The 18861-nt window shown below is 30.3% G+C and overlaps 2 protein-coding genes across 6 annotated transcripts; both read right to left on the bottom strand.

Annotated features, from left to right (window-relative positions):
* Positions 1–108: 108 nt before the first annotated feature.
* Positions 109–10245, bottom strand: LOC111705718 (protein draper). 5 transcript variants are annotated; one of them, XM_023478360.1, is made up of 17 exons: positions 10143–10245; positions 9209–9279; positions 8904–8959; positions 8594–8694; positions 8315–8414; positions 6874–6978; positions 6473–6539; positions 6013–6165; positions 5489–5672; positions 4994–5105; positions 4046–4100; positions 3063–3159; positions 2771–2845; positions 2543–2629; positions 845–926; positions 697–765; positions 109–301 (listed from the first exon to the last, which is right to left on the bottom strand). In XM_023478360.1, exons 2-17 carry the CDS (start codon positions 9252–9254, stop codon positions 188–190), a joined length of 1503 nt encoding a protein of 500 aa, XP_023334128.1. In that variant the 5' UTR covers positions 9255–9279; positions 10143–10245; the 3' UTR covers positions 109–187. The 5 variants fall into 5 exon arrangements, with proteins under 5 accessions (XP_023334128.1, XP_023334129.1, XP_023334130.1 ...); XM_023478361.1 differs by having other exon boundaries at positions 9209–9261; positions 10143–10235; XM_023478362.1 differs by having other exon boundaries at positions 9209–9256; positions 10143–10207.
* A 1608-nt stretch (positions 10246–11853) lies between these two features.
* On the bottom strand, positions 11854–15635 carry LOC111705717 (uncharacterized). Its single transcript, XM_023478358.1, has 9 exons — positions 15512–15635; positions 14911–14969; positions 14125–14204; positions 13680–13717; positions 13383–13478; positions 13012–13091; positions 12692–12703; positions 12325–12396; positions 11854–11959 (listed from the first exon to the last, which is right to left on the bottom strand). Exons 2-9 carry the CDS (start codon positions 14949–14951, stop codon positions 11920–11922), a joined length of 459 nt encoding a protein of 152 aa, XP_023334126.1. The 5' UTR covers positions 14952–14969; positions 15512–15635; the 3' UTR covers positions 11854–11919.
* Between the last annotated feature and the right edge of the window lie 3226 nt (positions 15636–18861).

Genomic DNA, 18861 nt, shown 5'->3' with positions numbered 1-18861 from the left:
CTGGCCGCTACCCTTGCAGGCGGTGGTTAATGGGAAAAGGGTGTGTACACTATATAGTACTAAACCTCTTTTACTTTGAAGCTTAGCCTAACATTATAATCATTAAAGTAAATTTAATTTCAATTTATTCATAAAATATTGTTTCGTAAAGTGTATTAATTTTTCACTAATTTAATCTTTATAACAGTTATTTTCTCGCTGGGTCATATCTTGGAGAAATATGATTATTTGATCTGGAATGATCAAGATGTGAATAGGTAGAATCATCTTCAAACTCTTCAAAGTTTTTACCGTATTTATCCTAAATGTATATTAAAAAATATCAATTAATTAAATTAAGGAATTTTTCATCTTGTATTTTTTATTTTGAATGTTAAATTTGTAATTTCCGACATTTGAATATTTGGTACATCAGGTCAGAATTTTAAAAAAATTTATTCTGAAAAGTGTTGTTGGAAATTTTTTTTGAAGTTTTTCAATTAATTTCGTTGTTTAATGCACCCAAGGGGTACAATAAAGAGAGAAATCGGCTCCACATACAACTAAATATGTTTAACCCCACCTATTCTCAAGATAAAATGTATTTTTCTAGGCACGAATATTCGCCCTATAACCCAATCAGCCAAGCTATTTTAACAAATAGACACAAGTGTATTTATACTAATTTTTCTATTGAAATGAGAGAGGTAAAAAAACCTTAAAATCGTTGATTAAACTCCATCTGTTTAGAATATCCCCAGGCTCCTGGTAAACACTTTCTTCGTCCTAGTTATTAATCATTAATTCATAAACATTCATTTATTTATTTATTTTATTTATGATCAATTCATATTCATTATTAAACCTGATTTTGCGGTTTTTCAGGGAAGGGAGAAGACGAATCAGAATTTCTAGATTGTGATCTATTTATATTCTTCTCCGGGTTTCTGAACAGAAAAAAAAACTGAAGGGATCAAACTGAGTTTACCTTAGGCGACAAGTTTAAATTTGAAAATAAATTTAAAATTCGGTGATGGTGATGGACCAAACTCTGTAGAGTAAAAAAAGTAGCATGTCAGTTCCACATTTATTGAAAATATATTTCGGTCTGGGTTGAAATCGTCAGTTCTTGAGATTGTTTCTGTCGCGAAGATTAAAAACAAAAGTAACTTTATTATCAAAGTTTGAGCACTTTTGACAAAAATAACCGATCCACGATTTCGTTACTTTTAATTACTTTAGGTAAAGGAGATGGTTGGTATCTGGACATACGTGTTTTTGAAAAATAAAATTTAGCTGTAAATTTCGACAAACAATAAACAAAATATTTTTCAAAATTTCAATAATTTCAAAAATTTCAATAATAAGAATATTTTTTAATAAACTGTCCTCCCTACAACATCGCCTGTAGATCAATAAGTCATGTCCTACTTACATCCAAAGAGAATAGAATATATATTAGAGTGGAATTTAGAAAATCCCTCGGTATGAATTTTGTCAGTCCCTTTCAGCCTGAAAGGGAGTTCAAAGTGTACAAATCATGTAAATGTTCACAAATTATGTGCAGTAGAGTACATTAATACAGTATGTTCCCTAGACTATCCATTTCAATTTTGAATTTTTAAAGCTGTTAAATAAACTTTATAAAATGAATTAGGTGAATAAAAAACATCATTTGATTTATAGTTATAACGGAAAATCATCGTTTGTAAAGTGAAAGACCTAGAGCGTATGTGAAATGATCATTGGTCAATTATGAAACCAGCCTATTTCATAATTTGGTTTACTTTTAATATTAATTTTAGATTTTTTATGAAATGATGTTCCAGGGCCCAAAAGGTTATATAGCATAAATATGTGAAGTACACCTGCAGTATGGAAACAGTACAACAAAATCACCATTTTACACTTTTTCTAGTAAATTCCACTCTAATATATATTCTATTCTCTTACATCCCATAAAACCAAGGAAGTACATTGGCAGGATTTCGTTGTGCAGTGGAAGTTGAGAAGAACTTTTTTTAAAAGATGTTTCATCAAAATTATATGTGTGTTTTATATCGTAAAGAAATTATTTATTGCGACGACTTTAATACCAGTTTCAGAAATTTGTAAGCACTTTGTTTATTGTCTCAAAGCTTCTTCCTCTTTTCTATTTCTGGGCCGTCTTTTATGGTGAAGTACAAACTGAGTACAAATGTCAAATAAAAAATGAGATTATAATGCGATGTTTGCGCAACTCTAGCAAACAAACACTTTTGCCAAACATTTTTTTTGGAATTAAAAACGTCAATTATTTCCTTGACCAATCGCACAAATTCTTATTTTTTAGAAAATTTATGAAAGAAATGCATCTTAATGTAAAATCAAGCATTTATTAATTTTAAAAATTCTAAAGTGGAGATTTTATTTTTGGCCTTCAATCAAAAAAACTAAAAATACTTATTTGACACCCTTGCCATATTATTTGTAGTTATTCCACAAATGTAAAGTTTTATTTAAATAACGAGACTACAGTTAAGGAAAATAACAATTACAAAAAATGTACCAGACAAAACCATACCTGTTATTCACAATATACAATGGATTATCTATTCCCTTGTTTGAACTGGTGGAAGAATCCAAGTTGTTCAGGGGCATCTCAGGCATACTAAAACATGGGAAACACTTCATAAGTTTATAGTTAGTCATAATCATAAACCTTCTCAAGAACTTTAAAGAGTTTTCTATATAAAAGAATTTCTAGGTTGAGCTTTTCCTAATATGTCAGAGGAAATAAGTTTTTATTTACCTTAGTTGGGGGATTTCCGGTAGAGGTTCAGGGTTGAAGACATCAGCATCAGGAAACATATTTGTTATTCCTTGTCTATCAAATATCATTTATATATTACGTCTAAATATTTTCAAATAGTCAAACAAAAATTCTTATAAATCTTTATTTGTAACTAGCTGTGCATCTCAACAAAATGCATTTCAAGTTTTAAAATTTACTTTCCTATTCTTAAACTGAACCATATTACATCATTAAATTAAATTTAAATTAATATTATTTTCAAACTGGCAATACTTATCGAAATGATTTCCTGTTTTCTAAATCAGATCTTAATCTTTGTATTCGCCGCTTGTAGTAGATAACCATTAGAATCAGAACAAACAAACCGAACCCGAGCACTCCGCACACTGAAATATTTTAACTGGAGACAAAAATAATACGTCCTATATATTTCAAGTTCAACTTGCAACTTATTAAAGGAAGTGACCGGCAATGTATGGTAGTTGAACTGAGAATGTAGTATAGTGGAGAATTTTTTTAGTATTCATTTTAGACATATAAAACGTTTTAATGATGTATAATTACGAAGTTTGAGAAAGGACTTTCAAAATCATCCATTTGGGTGGTTACCTTTTAAGAATCAATTATTTATTTTTCGTCATTAAATTGGATTTCTTATTCTTTACGATTTTGTTCGCAGATTTCTTCAAATTCTTAAAATGTCGTGTTTTCAATTAATAAAAATTCTAGGAAATCTACAGAACATGTTAAAGAACAATGAGACATCACAGAAACCAATGACTAAATAAGATTTCTTAATTTCGATGATAAGAATTAATTTGATTTTCTCAACCTGTTTCTTAACAACTAAATAGTTTATTGTAGAATTGTTGTTACATTTTTTTACGTCGTTATTGAATAATTTTTTAAAAACCGATTCTCAAAATCACACATCTAAAATGGACAATCTATGAAGATTTTACAGATTGAATTGACGCTCTCTGAATAAATCTGCACCCTAAAAACGTATAATATGTCTCAAATAAATCCTTTAAAAAATTCTCCACAATACTACATTCTTAGTTCAACTAATACCGTACATTGCCATTGAAAATGTGCAAATCAATAATCATTCCACGTTCTATATTCATTTTTAATCCTCTTAAGAATTATTTACAGCTAGCTGTCAACACATGCTATATAGTGTATTGTTCAATTAATAATTTATCAGTTTAAAATTTTATGAAGCTTGATTCTTGAAAAAAACTTGAAAAAATTTAAGAATACCCTTACCTGCAATGATAATTCTCGAGTGTCCTGTTCCTTCGGTAAGCAAACCAATCTCTACCTTAAAAGAATGACTTTTCACCTATTTAAATATTTGCATATTTCGATATTTTTTGGAATTAAGAATGTCCTTCAGGGCAAGAATTATAAATTCTTTCTCTCAAAATAATAATATGGTTTCACCAGAAAAACCTTGTTTCTAAATTGCATAAATAATTCTTAACATTATTATTATTTCCATTGCCTACTATGATATCGCAATGAGTTATCTGTTTAAAAAAGGGTCCCTTATTCAAAACAACCAGCTATGGTTAGATTAGTAAGGAAAAATATTTGTATTATCCTCTTGTGGAAGACGATGCCTGGCCGCCTTAAACAAGTTCCACAAGATTCAACGGAATGAGATAGAACGAATACGGGGCATTGTACTGACGGACGGTCTAACACGTGTGATACTGATATAGACTCATGTTCTGAACCCTCTAGTAATAAGTTATAAGAAATATAGATACTGGAAGTACTTTATGCGTTTTTATTAGAGTCTGACTCTCGTCCTCTATACTCTTATGATTATTAAGCCAAAATATATATCTATCTATCAAACATGTATTTTCGAAACAATTTCATTAGAAATAAACGGAAAATGTTTTTAAAAAATTACGAAATGAACATCAAAATGGATTTTCTGACAAAAAGGATATTATTTATACGACAGAATCCGGTCCTCCTCAACATTAATGAGGATTAAAATCCAATTTGTTTGTTCTTCCCCAAAAAATATGGGTAAATTATGTGTTACTTTTAATACGTAAACAATCCATTTCTTGGTATACAATAAATGTAAAATCCGTAATATGATACCAATTTTTAATCTGTATGTTGTATTGCTGTATTTCTAACCCCTATATCTTTGCAACCCAATGTCGTACACCTTAGATATTTCAATTGCTTAACCTGTTGATCTGGTTCCTCTATACCGCAGTCTATATCCTGGCGACATATACAACCCAACAACAGATCACAGATATACAGATCATTGGGACATTCACACTCTGTACCATTCATACTGTAACAATATTAATTATTCACACTCTGTACCATTCATACTGTAACAATATTAATTATGGAAAACAGCTTGTTTCGGCAACACAACTAATAAACAACTTTTCATTGATCCGATGAACTCAACTAAAATTTTTTTTAAAAAGTATTGTTAAAACACAATACACACACACAAAATCAAGCATAAAAGCATGGAAAATTAAATTTGTTGTTAAAATCGTTATTTACCAATGCTTTTCTGCTTATTGCATCGTAAATCTATAGCGTTTTCCTGGATGACTTTATACTCTGTGAAATTTACGCATCGAAAATTTTGAAGATTGAAGGGGTTGGATTTCATTCGATTATTCATTCAAATATCTGAAAGAAAGATATGAGTTAAGTAACCTGAGACAGGTACCGTCCTGGTATCCAAACGGACAATATGTTTCACAGAGGGGTCCGAAATAGTTTGCTGAACAGTAGCACGTTCCTTCTATGTGCGAACATAGAGCTGTTCCATTCTGGGAACAGGAACAGGAACTGGAGCAGTTGGAACCATAACTTCCTGACGGGCAGGGTAGACACTCCCCTAATTAATAAAGGATTAATAATAATTTGCATTATGCTAATTTGTAGGTGGATTTTAAAAGAGCAAATAAAAATTGTGTTAGGAACTTAGATATTACTTTTTTATAACAAGTTGTGGTAATTAAACATTGTTAATCCATACAAAAATCAATGAAGCTTAGTTTTTTAGTCCTGCGGATTAAATTCCATTTAGTCAGCAACCACACCAAAAAAATTTCGGTCTTTGAGAAATGTAAAAAATACGAGTCAACTGATATTACTGAGAATCGCTTTAAATTCAAAGTTTCCGTAGTTCCTAGCTCTGCCCTTTTTCGGACACGTTTTATGTAATAAAGTTTGACCTGTAATATAATGAGTAGAATACCCAGTGCTACAGTTGTTTTTGCCAGTACATCCTAAACCATAGGATCCAGGAGAACATTTATCCAGACAGTTCGGTCCTTGGAATCCAGGGGGACAGATACACAAACCAGATAGAGGATCACAACTAGATCCTTCACAATACAGATTAAACAGATAGAGGATCACAACTAGATCCTTCACAATACAGATTAAACAGATAGAGGATCACAACTAGATCCTTCACAATACAGATTAAACAGATGGAGGATCACAACTAGATCCTTCACAATACAGATATAACAGATCGAGGATCACAGATAATCGTTCACAATACAGATATAACAGATCGAGGATCACAGCTAGACCACAATTGATCTTTCAAAGCACTAACTTAACAAATAGAACACAATTTCTCATGATTATTCTGATGTTTACAAAACGTAAATTAAAATATTTTACCCGGTGCAGTACATTTGCAATTCATTTGGCATCCTTTCCCCCATTTATTTGGAGGACAACCGATTTCCTGAAAATTTTGTAACGTGATAAAATTCTAAAATATATTTCTTTAAAAATGCACAAATATTTCTTAAGACTAGTTTACTCACAGTAACAATTGGAATCACAGACAGGAGATAAAACACAAAATAAACTTAATTTATGGTTTACTTGCTTATACATATAAAGGTATTTCAGACGTTGTCAAAATAATTGAAACAAAATGTCAAAATGTTCATTAAAGATTAAAACAACCGCTAAATGTCTATTCAAAACGTTCCTTTTGAATTAAAGTTTGTATCTTAAGTCTACTAAACGAAATGAAGCAAACCTGAGTTTAATTGCGTTATGCCTAAATTCACCTGACAAGAACCACCACTATACCCGGCTTCGCAGTCACAGGTCTCAGAAGATACACAAGCTCCATGTACACACGGTGTACTGCATACTGGTGTACAATTACCAACCTGAAAAGAAAAACGAATAAAATTGTAGGAGTACTGGTTACCTATATTTAGTACAGAAGGAGCACTGGTATTCCTGTATATACAGTACAGTAGGAGTACTGCATCTTCCTTTATATATACAGTACAGAAGGAGCACTGGTCTTCCTGTATATACAGTACAGAAGGAGCACTGGTATTCCTGTATATACAGTACAGTAGGAGTACTGCATCTTCCTGTATATACAGTACAGAAGGAGCACTGGTATTCCTGTATATACAGTACAGTAGGAGTACTGCATCTTCCTGTATATACAGTACAGAAGGAGCACTGGTCTTCCTGTATATACAGTACAGAAGGAGCACTGGTATTCCTGTATATACAGTACAGTAGGAGTACTGCATCTTCCTGTATATACAGTACAGAAGGAGCACTGGTCTTCCTGTATATACAGTACAGAAGGAGTACTGCATCTACCTGTATATACAATACAGTAGGAGTACTGGTCTACATGTATAAGCAGTACAGTAGGAGTACTGGTCTACCTGTCTATGCAGTACAGTAGGAGTACTGGTCCACCTGTATATACAGTACAGTAGGAGTACTGGTATACCTGTACATACAGTACAGTAGGAGTGCTGGTCTATCTGTATATACAGTACGGTAGGAGTACTGGTCTACCTGTATATACAGTACAGTAGGAGTACTGGTTTACCTGTATATGCAGTACAGTATGAGTACTGGTCTACCTGTATATACAGTACAGTATGAGTACTGGTCTACCTGTATATACAGTACAGTATGAGTGCTGGTCTACCTGTATATACAGTACAGTATGAGTACTGGTCTACCTGTATATACAGTACAGTAGGAGTACTTTTCTACCTGTATATACCGTACAGTATGAGTACTGGTCTACCTGTATATGCAGTACAGTAGGAGTACTGGTCTACCTGTATATACAGTACAGTAGGAGTACTGGTCTACCTGTATATTCAGTACAGTATGAGTACTGATCTACCTGTATATACAGTACAGTATGATTTTGTCTACCTGTATATACAATACAGTATGAGTACTGGTCTACCTGTATATACAGTACAGTATGAGTACTGGTCTACCTGTATATACAGTACAGTATGAGTACTGGTCTACCTGTATATGCAGTACAGTATGAGTACTGGTCTACCTGTATATACAGTACAGTAGCTGGTCTACCTGTATATACAGTACAGTATGAGTACTGGTCTACCTGAATATACAGTACAGTATGAGTGCTGGTCTATCTGTCCTATATATCCAGTACAGCAGGTGGGCTGGTTTACCTGTATATACAGTACAGTATGAGTACTGGTCTACCTGTCCTATATATCCAGGACAGCAGGTGGGCTGGTTTACTACTCTGGTGATATTTTCCACTGTTATCTCAGTTTTCCAAGTGGTTTTTTCTATTTCACATCTGGTAAAAAAAATCTTTAGTATTTTTTGTCACATCAAATAACACATCTGATAATAATGATAAAAGTATTCCCCGCAGCATTTTTTATATTCATTAATATTTCAAACATCAAAAAGTTAAAGAGGTACGCGAGGCGCCTAGAATTTCTTAATCAAATTATGCTAATTCTTCTGTAATACCTGAGTGACCAGGACCAGCACCATTCCTGTTCTATTGTTTTAATTGGTACAAGATGGGATACATTAGTAGGGGTGGTTACTACATCCTTTATGTAGCAGACCTAAGTAAAAAACAATCGAAAAAGGTCAACTTAATAGGTCAAAGAGCAGAGAGGAGTGTTTTACAGCCCAAATTGCTCGAGGGAACACGAGGTAGAGTAATATTTTTTTATTTTGACGAAAAGGTAGTTTCATGTCAAATTAGATTGTACTAAACAATTTTTGAAATTTTGATAAAATCCTCTGTAAGTTAACTAAAAAAGCTACATACCTCGTCCACTTTATTCATTTGTACGCGTTGGACGCTCAAAATTAGCGGAATAATTGCTAAAATAATGAAAGGATCAGCTATTTAATTAAAATACCCTTCTTACTCTTAGTGCCCTTAATCTAGACCTAGAGGGAGGACAAATAATTGATATAGTATTATGGTCCCGAACTTTTAACTAGAAATGTCATAAGAAGAAGAAAAACGTCTCAAAAAAAGTATTGACTAAAATTAAAAATAGAAACCCATGTTAGTTTGATAAATTCCGATAGTATTATGTGATTAAGACGCCAGTTTTAATTAATTACCTGTTAGGACTTTCCTGATTTCGAATACATTCTCCATCTCACGCATTTCATAAATGTAAATATTTATATTCCTACCAAAAAGCTATTTATGCTAAGATTATCTAATCTTTTAATTAATTAATTAATTAATCCTTTATTACTGGCTTTAATTAGATCTTTTAGTAAGAATTCATTTTCAACAAAAAATAATTATTATTTCATGAAATGACTTTGAACAAACGCTTGTAGGGACTGTAAGTGTAATTGTAAGTGACCGTCGATTTGTAGAAGTTTCCCTGATTTAAAACAATACCCGTTATCCTTAATAATCGTTCATAAAAGCTTGTAATTGTTAAACACATGTTTTAGTATTCAGAAATTTATAATAAGCTTTTGGCGTGCTATAAGTTTAAAGGAAAAGAGTTACTCAACGATTAACTTTATTTAAAAACTTAACTTAACTCGTAAAATAATTGAATATATAACACATGATTTTATATCAGCTGATCTGGAAACTCCTCCTTGGATTTCTCTAGAATATTCAGGAAGACGATATTCATATCCGCCACAAGCTATCTATTAACTTTCAAGTTTTTCACAAATAAAAATAAATTAAAATTGATATCTAATTTATACTTGATCAGGCAAAGTTTTCGATCGGCATTGCTAACTTTGCTTGGATTGCGCTTACAGTCCCTTTAACGTCTCCTGCTTTGTGTGTTATAGATCAGATTTAATTTTTTAATTCATAAAACAAGGACAAGTTTCTCTTCTCACAAATTATTAAATCTATTAAAAAAGGAAGATTTTTATTTTTAAAATATTTGATGTCATTATTATTTTAAGTATTATTTTTTTCAGAAATATAACGGAACACTTTACACCGAAAGATTCATGCAAGTCAGATGTAGATTCAATAGATTTTATCGTAAAATAATATTACGTAATGACTCACTGGCACTTATTGTAAAGTAAAACTAGCTAGTTAACTGGCTCTAGGATATACAAGTGTTCCCAACAATTATATTCAACTGTTGTATTCAGAAAGCCCATATAGCTACAGAGGAATAAAGGCGGGGATGATGACAAAAAATACAAATTTTTCCTTAAGTTTAGAAAAAAAGATTTTTCTCACAAATCAAACTCTGCAGCAAAATTCCGATTTTTCTTTGTCAAAAATCTTGGGAAAATATTGACAATTCTAAACTTATTGAAATTAAAATATAATAGTTATTTTACAAAATAGCATTTCATTCATGCAGCTGTAGTCTTATATTGACATACCTTTATCTTTATCTTAAATATTCTTTGTTTTTCAGTATTGTGAAATTTAAATGGTGGATTTTGTTTAGATGTTTATTGGAGCAAATGGTTGCAAACTATTACATATTAAAGATTTTCTCCTAAAAATTCTATGTAGATTTCTACATACATTTTAACCACAAGATGCAACAATCTTCATCATCAAAATGTACAATGTACAATTGTAAATGCAAAAACCAGCGGGCCTATTTATTGGTTAGAGCATAAGATTGGAGAACATTTATTATTAACAATGTTTTGGGAAAGGAATTGAGTCTTTGCCACAAATCTGATTTTATAATCCCTATAATTTTGCCACCAAATGTCGTAGACCTTAGATATTTCAAGCTGTTAATTCTGTCAGATCAAATAATCTAAGTTTGAAACTTCAAAGGTTTACATTATTAGGTTGCAAAAATATAAGGATGAGAAAATTTAAGTTTGTGGCAAATAATAAGTTCTTTGTTCTCCCACAAAGCACTACAAAATAAGGATTAAAATCTAATAGTCACTAGTAGAGCAGGATTGGTAATTACAAAGTAGGTCGGATAATGCTAAGCGTGTGTGCCAAAAGTTTATCCTCCACCTGAGGCTAATCCTCAAGTACGCCCCTGCGTGTTATAGATCAAGTTGAAGCACTTCACTTGTTGTAGAAATAAGGCACTCATTTTCCTACCCAAGAGGACAAGAAAATAAACAACTAATGTTCCAGGTGTTTTTTCAGTAGCAAAATAAAAATTATTTGAACATTTGTTCTGTTGGTTATTTTAGTTTAATACACATTAAATAAAAATTAGACAAAAAAATTAGGAAATCCAAAGCAGTTTGAAAGAAAGGCGTAATATGGGTCACTTAAATATCAAAATAAGCAGTAAGTTTATTTAAGCTTATTTACAAAGAAACAAATTTTGTATTTGTTAATGAAAATGCCTGGGGCAAACATGGGTTTATTCTTTTATGTTATAAAGTTACAAAATAGATAACTTGTTTTTTATATTCACATTTTTAAAATTACAGGACTAGGGTTATTTTGTATTTAGTTGTTTGTTTAAAAAAAACATAAAAATAAGGCAGACAAATAAATGTCGCAAATAATTTCAAAGATCAGAAACGATTTTCAATTCGTCTCTCAATTGTCAAGAAATTCCGCGTCTTTTTGAATATCACTAAACAAAAATTTAAATTGTCCAGGTGTTTCACAAAGGTGTTTATTAAAAAACTTTTATCACAATTTATACATAAAATATAAAAATGAAGCTCACATACACACTTTTCATGCAATTTTTTTCCGAAAAAATTACCGAAATTTAAAAATGTAGAACCAAATTTTTCTAATTGTTTACAATTTCTGCATCTTAATTGTAATACAATTTTGTTAAAAATAAATATTAACATAACAAATATTAATTATCACATTGATTAGGCATTATTCACAATTCTTCAGGGACTGGTAAATCAAGTAGCTCAAGCCTAAAAATCGATCATCATTAATCAATCAAAAGTCTTCATCTAAATAAAAATGTCCCTGCGTGGTATCAGTTAACAAAAAAGTTATTTGCTAACAGCAATGTTTATTTATTCCCCCCTCGTGAGAGAAGGCTGCCGAACATGGAAAAATGAAACTGTTTTTAAAAAAGGGCTTTAATCAGAAAAGCTAAACAAATTCTTCCAATGAAACATTCGATCAAATTACTATTTTGGGATTCTGGGGATTTATGAAGCATTTTTAATAAATCCCATCCCATCCCATCAGAAGAGAAGGAAACATACTCATATTCATATTGAAAATAAGATCTCTATGTAATATTTAAACATTTCGTTTAAATATGTAATACCTAAGTCTCAAAATCTCCATATTCGCCTCGTTTAATTCAACAGACTTTTTATCCAACTCTAGCTTTAATTCACTGAACAGGAAAATTTAGTGGAGTTTAATTTTACAAAGGAACTGAATTTTTGCCACAAACTCAAATTTTCAAATATCCCTGAAGGTGTAAACCATTAATATTTTAAACTTAGACTTTTTGATCTAACAGAATTCATAGTTTTGAATATCAAAGGTCTAAACCATTGGGTTGCAGAAATATATAGGAATTAGAAAATAAGGGTTTGTGATAACATTCCTCAAAAAAAATTGTAGTTTTTTTATAAATGGTTAAATTTATTTTTAATATAGATCTTTATATAAGTTTTGTTTCCTACCTGTTTTCTTTACTTTAGATTAATTTTATAAAGCTTATAATTTGGATAAATGTTTGTTTTCCATTTTTATAAATAATTGTATTTGTATTCAACAAATTGCTTATAAAAGGGTTAAATAGGAATAAAAAGTCAATTACTTGAATTGATTTAAAGCTGCTTATTTAGTCCATGATGAATATTTAGATATAAGAATACAAAATTACAATAGTAATAGAACTATTAATAGAACTAAAGTGTAAAACGGGTACTTAAATGCGAACATTATTTGCAAAGGTTTGAATTAAAAGAAAAATTTTAATTGTTCATTAAAAACTTTATTCCTAAGATCATCTTCTCTTTCTACTCCCTCTTTTCTCTCTGCAACCATTGATATTGAGTCCTCTAGAACTGCTAACTTTTCCTAATTTTCAGATTTTTCTTTTCTTAACAGGATTACCCAGAATTGTTTTTAAAGTTTAAAAGATAAAAAATATTATGATTGTCACTCAGTAACAATTGTTTATTTACGTTGTGAAAAGTGAACTGGCAAGCCAAGTAAAGAAAAAAACATTTAACTTTAGTCAATAAAACAATTAACAAAAAAACTTCGGTGAATAAGAAGTTAAAATATTGTCTCAAAATCATTACTATCAATAAAAATAATAATTTAACGTTAAGAAGTTGAAATATATTAAAGTTTTTACTATTTGACCTGTAAAGCTGCATGCAGTTTGTATTGCAGCTCTCTATTTCTCTGTCGTAGTGCAAGGTTTTCTTGACGAATTTTTGTTGCTCCCCCCTCACAGACCTTTTGAAAGATTATTATAAGTGAATTTAAGATACTTTTGAATAATATGTTAAAAATAAAATTAAATGTAATTCAAGTTCATATATACGATATCAGACATATTGAATTAATAATACTTTAACGTATTTAAAGAATATTAAAAAATATGCTTTTGTTTTCATCGGTAAGAAAATAAAAAGGCAGCAATTTAAAAGTGTTTACCTCAAGTTTAACGGTGTAGGAGAAATAGTTTCCACAAACTGACAAATACTTCATATTTCATATTATTTTTTACTACACTAATGTAAAGGTTAGAAGAAAAAGAAAGATAAACTAATGACCTATGATGTCTCTAGGTTCACTGTACTTTTCAAAAACTTAAATTTTAGATCTTAGTTTGGTTTAAAAAATGACTTTTATAAAGAAATATTATGTTCCAGGCAAAGCTGGGTTCACAGACTGGTTTTTATGATAAAAGAAATTAAATCTGGGAGCATATGAGGGTTTAAAATTAACAGCGTGTTTAAATTTACGTCTTTAATTTGGCATAATACGGTTTTTGAAACAATTGACTTTATATACTAAAAAGAAATACTAAGAAGTCAGATGAAAATATATAAACTTGTATTAAAAAAGAAAATGAAAATTTCAAAGAATGGAAATATTCCTATTAGAATTAGTGAGGTCCCAAAAACTATAGACCAGGGAGGAGGATATACTGTACTACTTCTCTCATTCTCTGGATAACTGGACTTTTTTATTTATATGTTTAGAAGGATTTGTCGGATATTTATGAAAAGAAATAACTAACTCTAAAATCGTAACTTAGTTCAAAATATTTAGTTAAGCAGTTTGCCTGGAGCAACTATAGTGTCGTTAATAAATACATGAAATACTTTAATCTTTTTTTGCAAATAAAATTCAGTTTAGTACTAAGAAAGCCACCTATAAAGTCATATTGTTAAAAGTAAAAAGGAATTGAGTTTTTGTCACAAACTCTGACAACCCAATTTCGTAGACTTAAGATATTTCAAACTATCAATTCTATTAGATCAAATTAATCTAAGTTTGAAATATCAAAGATTTACATGATCAGGCTGAAAATATATAAGGGAGATGAACATTTGAGTCTGTTGCAAAGATTTAATTCCTTTCATAATAATACATCTTTCAAGAGCTGTCGTAGAGTGAGAACCAGAAAACACTGGAGAAAGAAGAACGTAAACAATATTTAAGTATAATTAATGTTGTTATAACGCAAATAGTTTTACTACAGTAGCTTCAAAATCGCTAAATAAATGAAATAATTTATAAACACTGCTCAGTTGATCGTTGTCAAGGTTATGAGACAACTTAAAATAATATCTAAAAGTCAGTTCAATACTTCTCAACTGTAGATTTTTAGGTTTAGAAAGTTAGCAAAACTATTAACAGTAAATAATGAATAACCTTCCTTAATTTCTCTAAAAGTTGAACTTGCCTTCTATGCTTCATTTTCTTTTAGAATTTGTCCTAAAAAATCAGAGTGTACAATTCGTTAAGAAAACTTTTAACACTTAATTTTAAAATTTTAAAGTTTTTTTTTCTTCAAAATATGGTTTCTTTTCATAAAAAGCTTAAATGTATGTGAGGGTAAAGATCGAATATATCACACTTTCGTGCGTCCTCATTATTGCGGTCCTTTTTACCAATTATAAATGTTTCGTAAGTAGAAGATAAAATGGATTGTATTCAGGCAATATATCCGAGGGAAGGTGGATGGAAGCAATTTAGGGGATTATTAGTTTTGTTTCTGATGTGTTTCAATATTTTAACTTTTTAAAATTTTTAAAAATCTTTTTTCAAAAATTTAAAAGAATCTAGTTTTACTGTTGAATCTTTTCAATAATTTAATGAACCCCATAGCTGGATAAATTAACACGTTTCAATTTTATTCTATTCTATTATTACGCCCGGTATAGTAGTATCTCGCCTTCGGACCGATGATAAAGAAAACCTCTGAGTATAGTAGACTGTACTTTTTATGAAGTTATGTACGTATTTTTAATATTTACCTTATTCTAAATATGTTCCCAGTGTACGTATCAAAACATCAACACTGACTATATTTAAATTCGAAATCTTTAACTAGTACTGTCAGCAATGTGTTCTAAGAAACTGAAAACTGTAGATAGTCGGTTAAGATCCAATTTCAATCCAAACACTTCTAAATATTTCAGCGGACTTTATCATAGGGTTAGTTTAAGTTAAAGATAAATTAGAATAAATCATAAATTCATCCTAAATCTTATAGTAAAATCCGAAAAGATTTGTTTATACTAAAGTTAAATGATTTGAGTCTTTGCCACAAACTCTGAATTTCTAATCCTTATATCTTTACAACCGTCGTGGGCTGAGACATTTCAAACTATGGTTTCTGTAAGATCAAATGATCTAAGTTTGAAATATCAAAGGTTTGCATCATCAATTCGCAAATATATAGGGAATTGAAAATTTTAGTTTGTGGCAAAGAATCAATTCCTTTGTCATAAATTTTCTAATACCTATATATTAAACCTTCTTCTTAACATCTTTATAAAGGTTTAACATTTACAATGACACATAAATGTTAAACATTTTTAATATAAAAAAATTTACGTTTACTGTATAAAAATCCTCAAACTTGTTTATTTTTCTGTTTTTAGAACAGATTTTTATTTGGATATCAAAATATTTGGATATCAAAATAAAGATTTTTGTCATTTAAATTGTTAAAAGGGCGAATTAAATTACAATGTGTAAATATATGGTTGTTTAAGAACAAGAAAGCAGTAGGCCCATGGATACAGAGGTCACAATACAACTTTTAAACATTCCCTGGATTCTTTCAGTTTTAAAACCAACACGGACACAAATATATTAGATTTTAAACTCTAAAATAATTTCCATGAAATCGAAAAAACATGCTGTGCAACATTTTAGCAGTTCTCAAAATATCTATGCATGCATGGTTAAAGTGAATAGAGATTAGTCAAAAAATGCAAAACATTGAAGAATAATGACTCCCCTTAACCTTGCAATATTTTCTTCAGGTAATTATGAAAATGGAAAACGGTCAAAGGCTTCACATGTGAATCCTTAAAAATATAGACATCCCTTAAATTTTTTAAACCAACGAATATTTTAGCTATTTGATGTTTACTGTTTATGAAGAAAAAAGGACAATTTTAATTAATCGCTTTTGAGTGGGTTTTACATAGACTGGAAATAAGTAGGAAACCATTTAGATCTATAAGATGTAATATTATTACAATGATTCTTATTTTCAAAAGAGTCTATTATTTACAAAAGAAGAAGTTGGCTTGTTTTATTTAGTTAATATTTAGTTAATTCGCCTGAGGGCATGGTGAACACTGATAATTCTAGAATACGGCCTCGCCTTTCAAATCTAAGGGAACTGGGCTTTTGCCACAAACTCTGATTTTAAAATGCCAATATATTTGCAACAGAATGTCCCCGACATCTATATATATACTTTGCTTGTCTGCTTGTCTGGGTGGGTGTCTGTTTGTTTGTGTCCAATAAACATACTAACGGCTGAACCGATCTGGCCCAAATATTTTGTGGGACATCGCGTGACGGTTTATGGATGATAGAATTTTCAAAAAATTTGCCTCCATCAATTTTTTTTTTAATTTTGAATGTCCACGAATTTTTTTTTTATAAAATACGCGAGATTTTTTGTTTGTTTCTGTTTTACAATGTACACAAAGGAACATGTTCACATGGAAATAGAAAATGGGCGCGAAGCGCCCTAAAAGCCTAGTCTATATATTTTTATATACATTGCTTGTCTCTCTGTCTGTTTTTTAGTCAAAATCTCGTGTGATGATCAAATTTTCTAAAATTTGCCTCTAACAAAATTTTAAAAATCCACAAAATATTTTTTATAAAATCCGCGAATATTTTGTCTTGTTTTTGTTTTACAATGCATACAAAGAGAACATGTTCCCAATTGCAATAGAAGATGGGCGCGAAGCACCATATAAGTCTAGTTATTTATATTTCTGTTTATGAATTCCCTAAGATCAAATAGTTTAAGTTTGAAATATCAAAGGTTTACAATATCAGGTTGCAAAGTATAAGGATTTGAAAATTTGAGTTTGTGGCAAAAACTCATTTTCTTTGAAAAGAAAGAAGAAAAAGGATTAAGACAGATTAAAAATTTTAGTAGGTGCAGTGGCTGCAGTTTGTTTACTGATATTTATAGGAGTTCTTGTAGCACATTACAAGCCAGGTATTTTAATGTTAATGTTAAAGTTATTCTTTACTTTTTGAGTAAGATTTTACCAGTCATGTTTTATCATATTATGTACATAATACAAAAAGATGAACATCACTGTTATTCTTTTTTTAAAGCATATATTACGTATTTGTACAAAAATGGCATAAAAAAGTAAATTTAAAATTAATGTTTGCATTGAAATACATATTGTCCGATGAAGGGCTCTTACATCTTCCACTCTGCACCCCGCTATAACCCCCTTTTTCAATGTCTTTCTTGTCATTTTTATTAAGGTTTATTTTTGTATCTAAATAAACTTAAGAAGCCATTAGATGTTAGATCAGCCATTCAAACTTTAGATAGGGGTTTCCTCCTCTTTAATAATCACAACACTCCTGCGGGCCTACAATCACAATCACAATCAATATGCCATTATTATTTTTAGTTTGCACTTTTAATCCGTGGGAAGAAGCTAGGTTAGCTCTTTCAAAGGAATTGAGTCTTTGCCACAAACTCTGATTTTCTAATCACCATATCTTTGAAACCAAACGTTGCAGACCTTAGATATTTCAAACTATGAATTCTGTTAGATCAAATAATCTAAGTTTGAAATATCAAAGGTTTACAACATCGAGTTCTAAAGATATTGAAGTTTAAATATTTGATTTTGTTCCAAAGACTCAATTCCTTTTGGGTCAAATAATAGTTCTTTTCCTTTATACAACAGTTTAATCATATCTAAGAATACATTTTTGACATTGGACTTATCTTCTTGTTTGCATTTCTGGTTCAAAATAAAACAAATGAAATACTTATTTAAAGATGTAATTTGAGTCAATTTTAGATCTTTGCCAGAGTTTAAAGCTACCTAAAACTAACACCTCAGAAGTACAAGTTTTAACTCCAGTCAGCATGATATCTCCTAAACCCCCATCCAGGTACATACAAAATTCAAAATATCAAATTAAGGCAAATTAAATATTTAAGAATAATCAATTAGAATAATTTAATGAAGTAATAAGGATGAATGACAATAGATACAAATTAAATATTGGTTGAGATATGAAACGATTGATAAAAATCGGAATCCACGCAGAACCTAAAAATGCAGCCATATTAAATTTATTCAGAACTTTTTTC

This window comes from Eurytemora carolleeae, unplaced genomic scaffold (assembly GCF_000591075.1).
Source record: "Eurytemora carolleeae unplaced genomic scaffold, Eaff_2.0 scaffold618, whole genome shotgun sequence".
NCBI lineage: Eukaryota > Metazoa > Arthropoda > Copepoda > Calanoida > Temoridae > Eurytemora > Eurytemora carolleeae.
This window is presented reverse-complemented; position numbering and strand designations above follow the sequence as displayed.

Bases quoted from the DNA above. Each gene is read 5' to 3' on its own strand.
- LOC111705718 (XM_023478360.1), bottom strand. From the start codon at position 9,254: ATGCGTGAGATGGAGAATGTATTCGAAATCAGGAAAGTCCTAACAG. The intron at 8,960-9,208 runs GTAATTAATTAA...TCATTATTTTAG, and splicing joins AATCAGGAAAGTCCTAACAG to CAATTATTCCGCTAATTTTG. The intron at 2,630-2,770 runs GTAAATAAAAAC...CCCATGTTTTAG, and splicing joins CCGGAAATCCCCCAACTAAG to TATGCCTGAGATGCCCCTGA.
- LOC111705717 (XM_023478358.1), bottom strand. From the start codon at position 14,951: ATGAAGCATAGAAGGCAAGTTCAACTTTTAGAGAAATTAAG. The intron at 14,205-14,910 runs GAAGGTTATTCA...AAAAAAGTCCAG, and splicing joins CAACTTTTAGAGAAATTAAG to TTATCCAGAGAATGAGAGAA. The intron at 11,960-12,324 runs GTATTACATATT...ATCGATTTTTAG, and splicing joins ATGGAGATTTTGAGACTTAG to GCTTGAGCTACTTGATTTAC.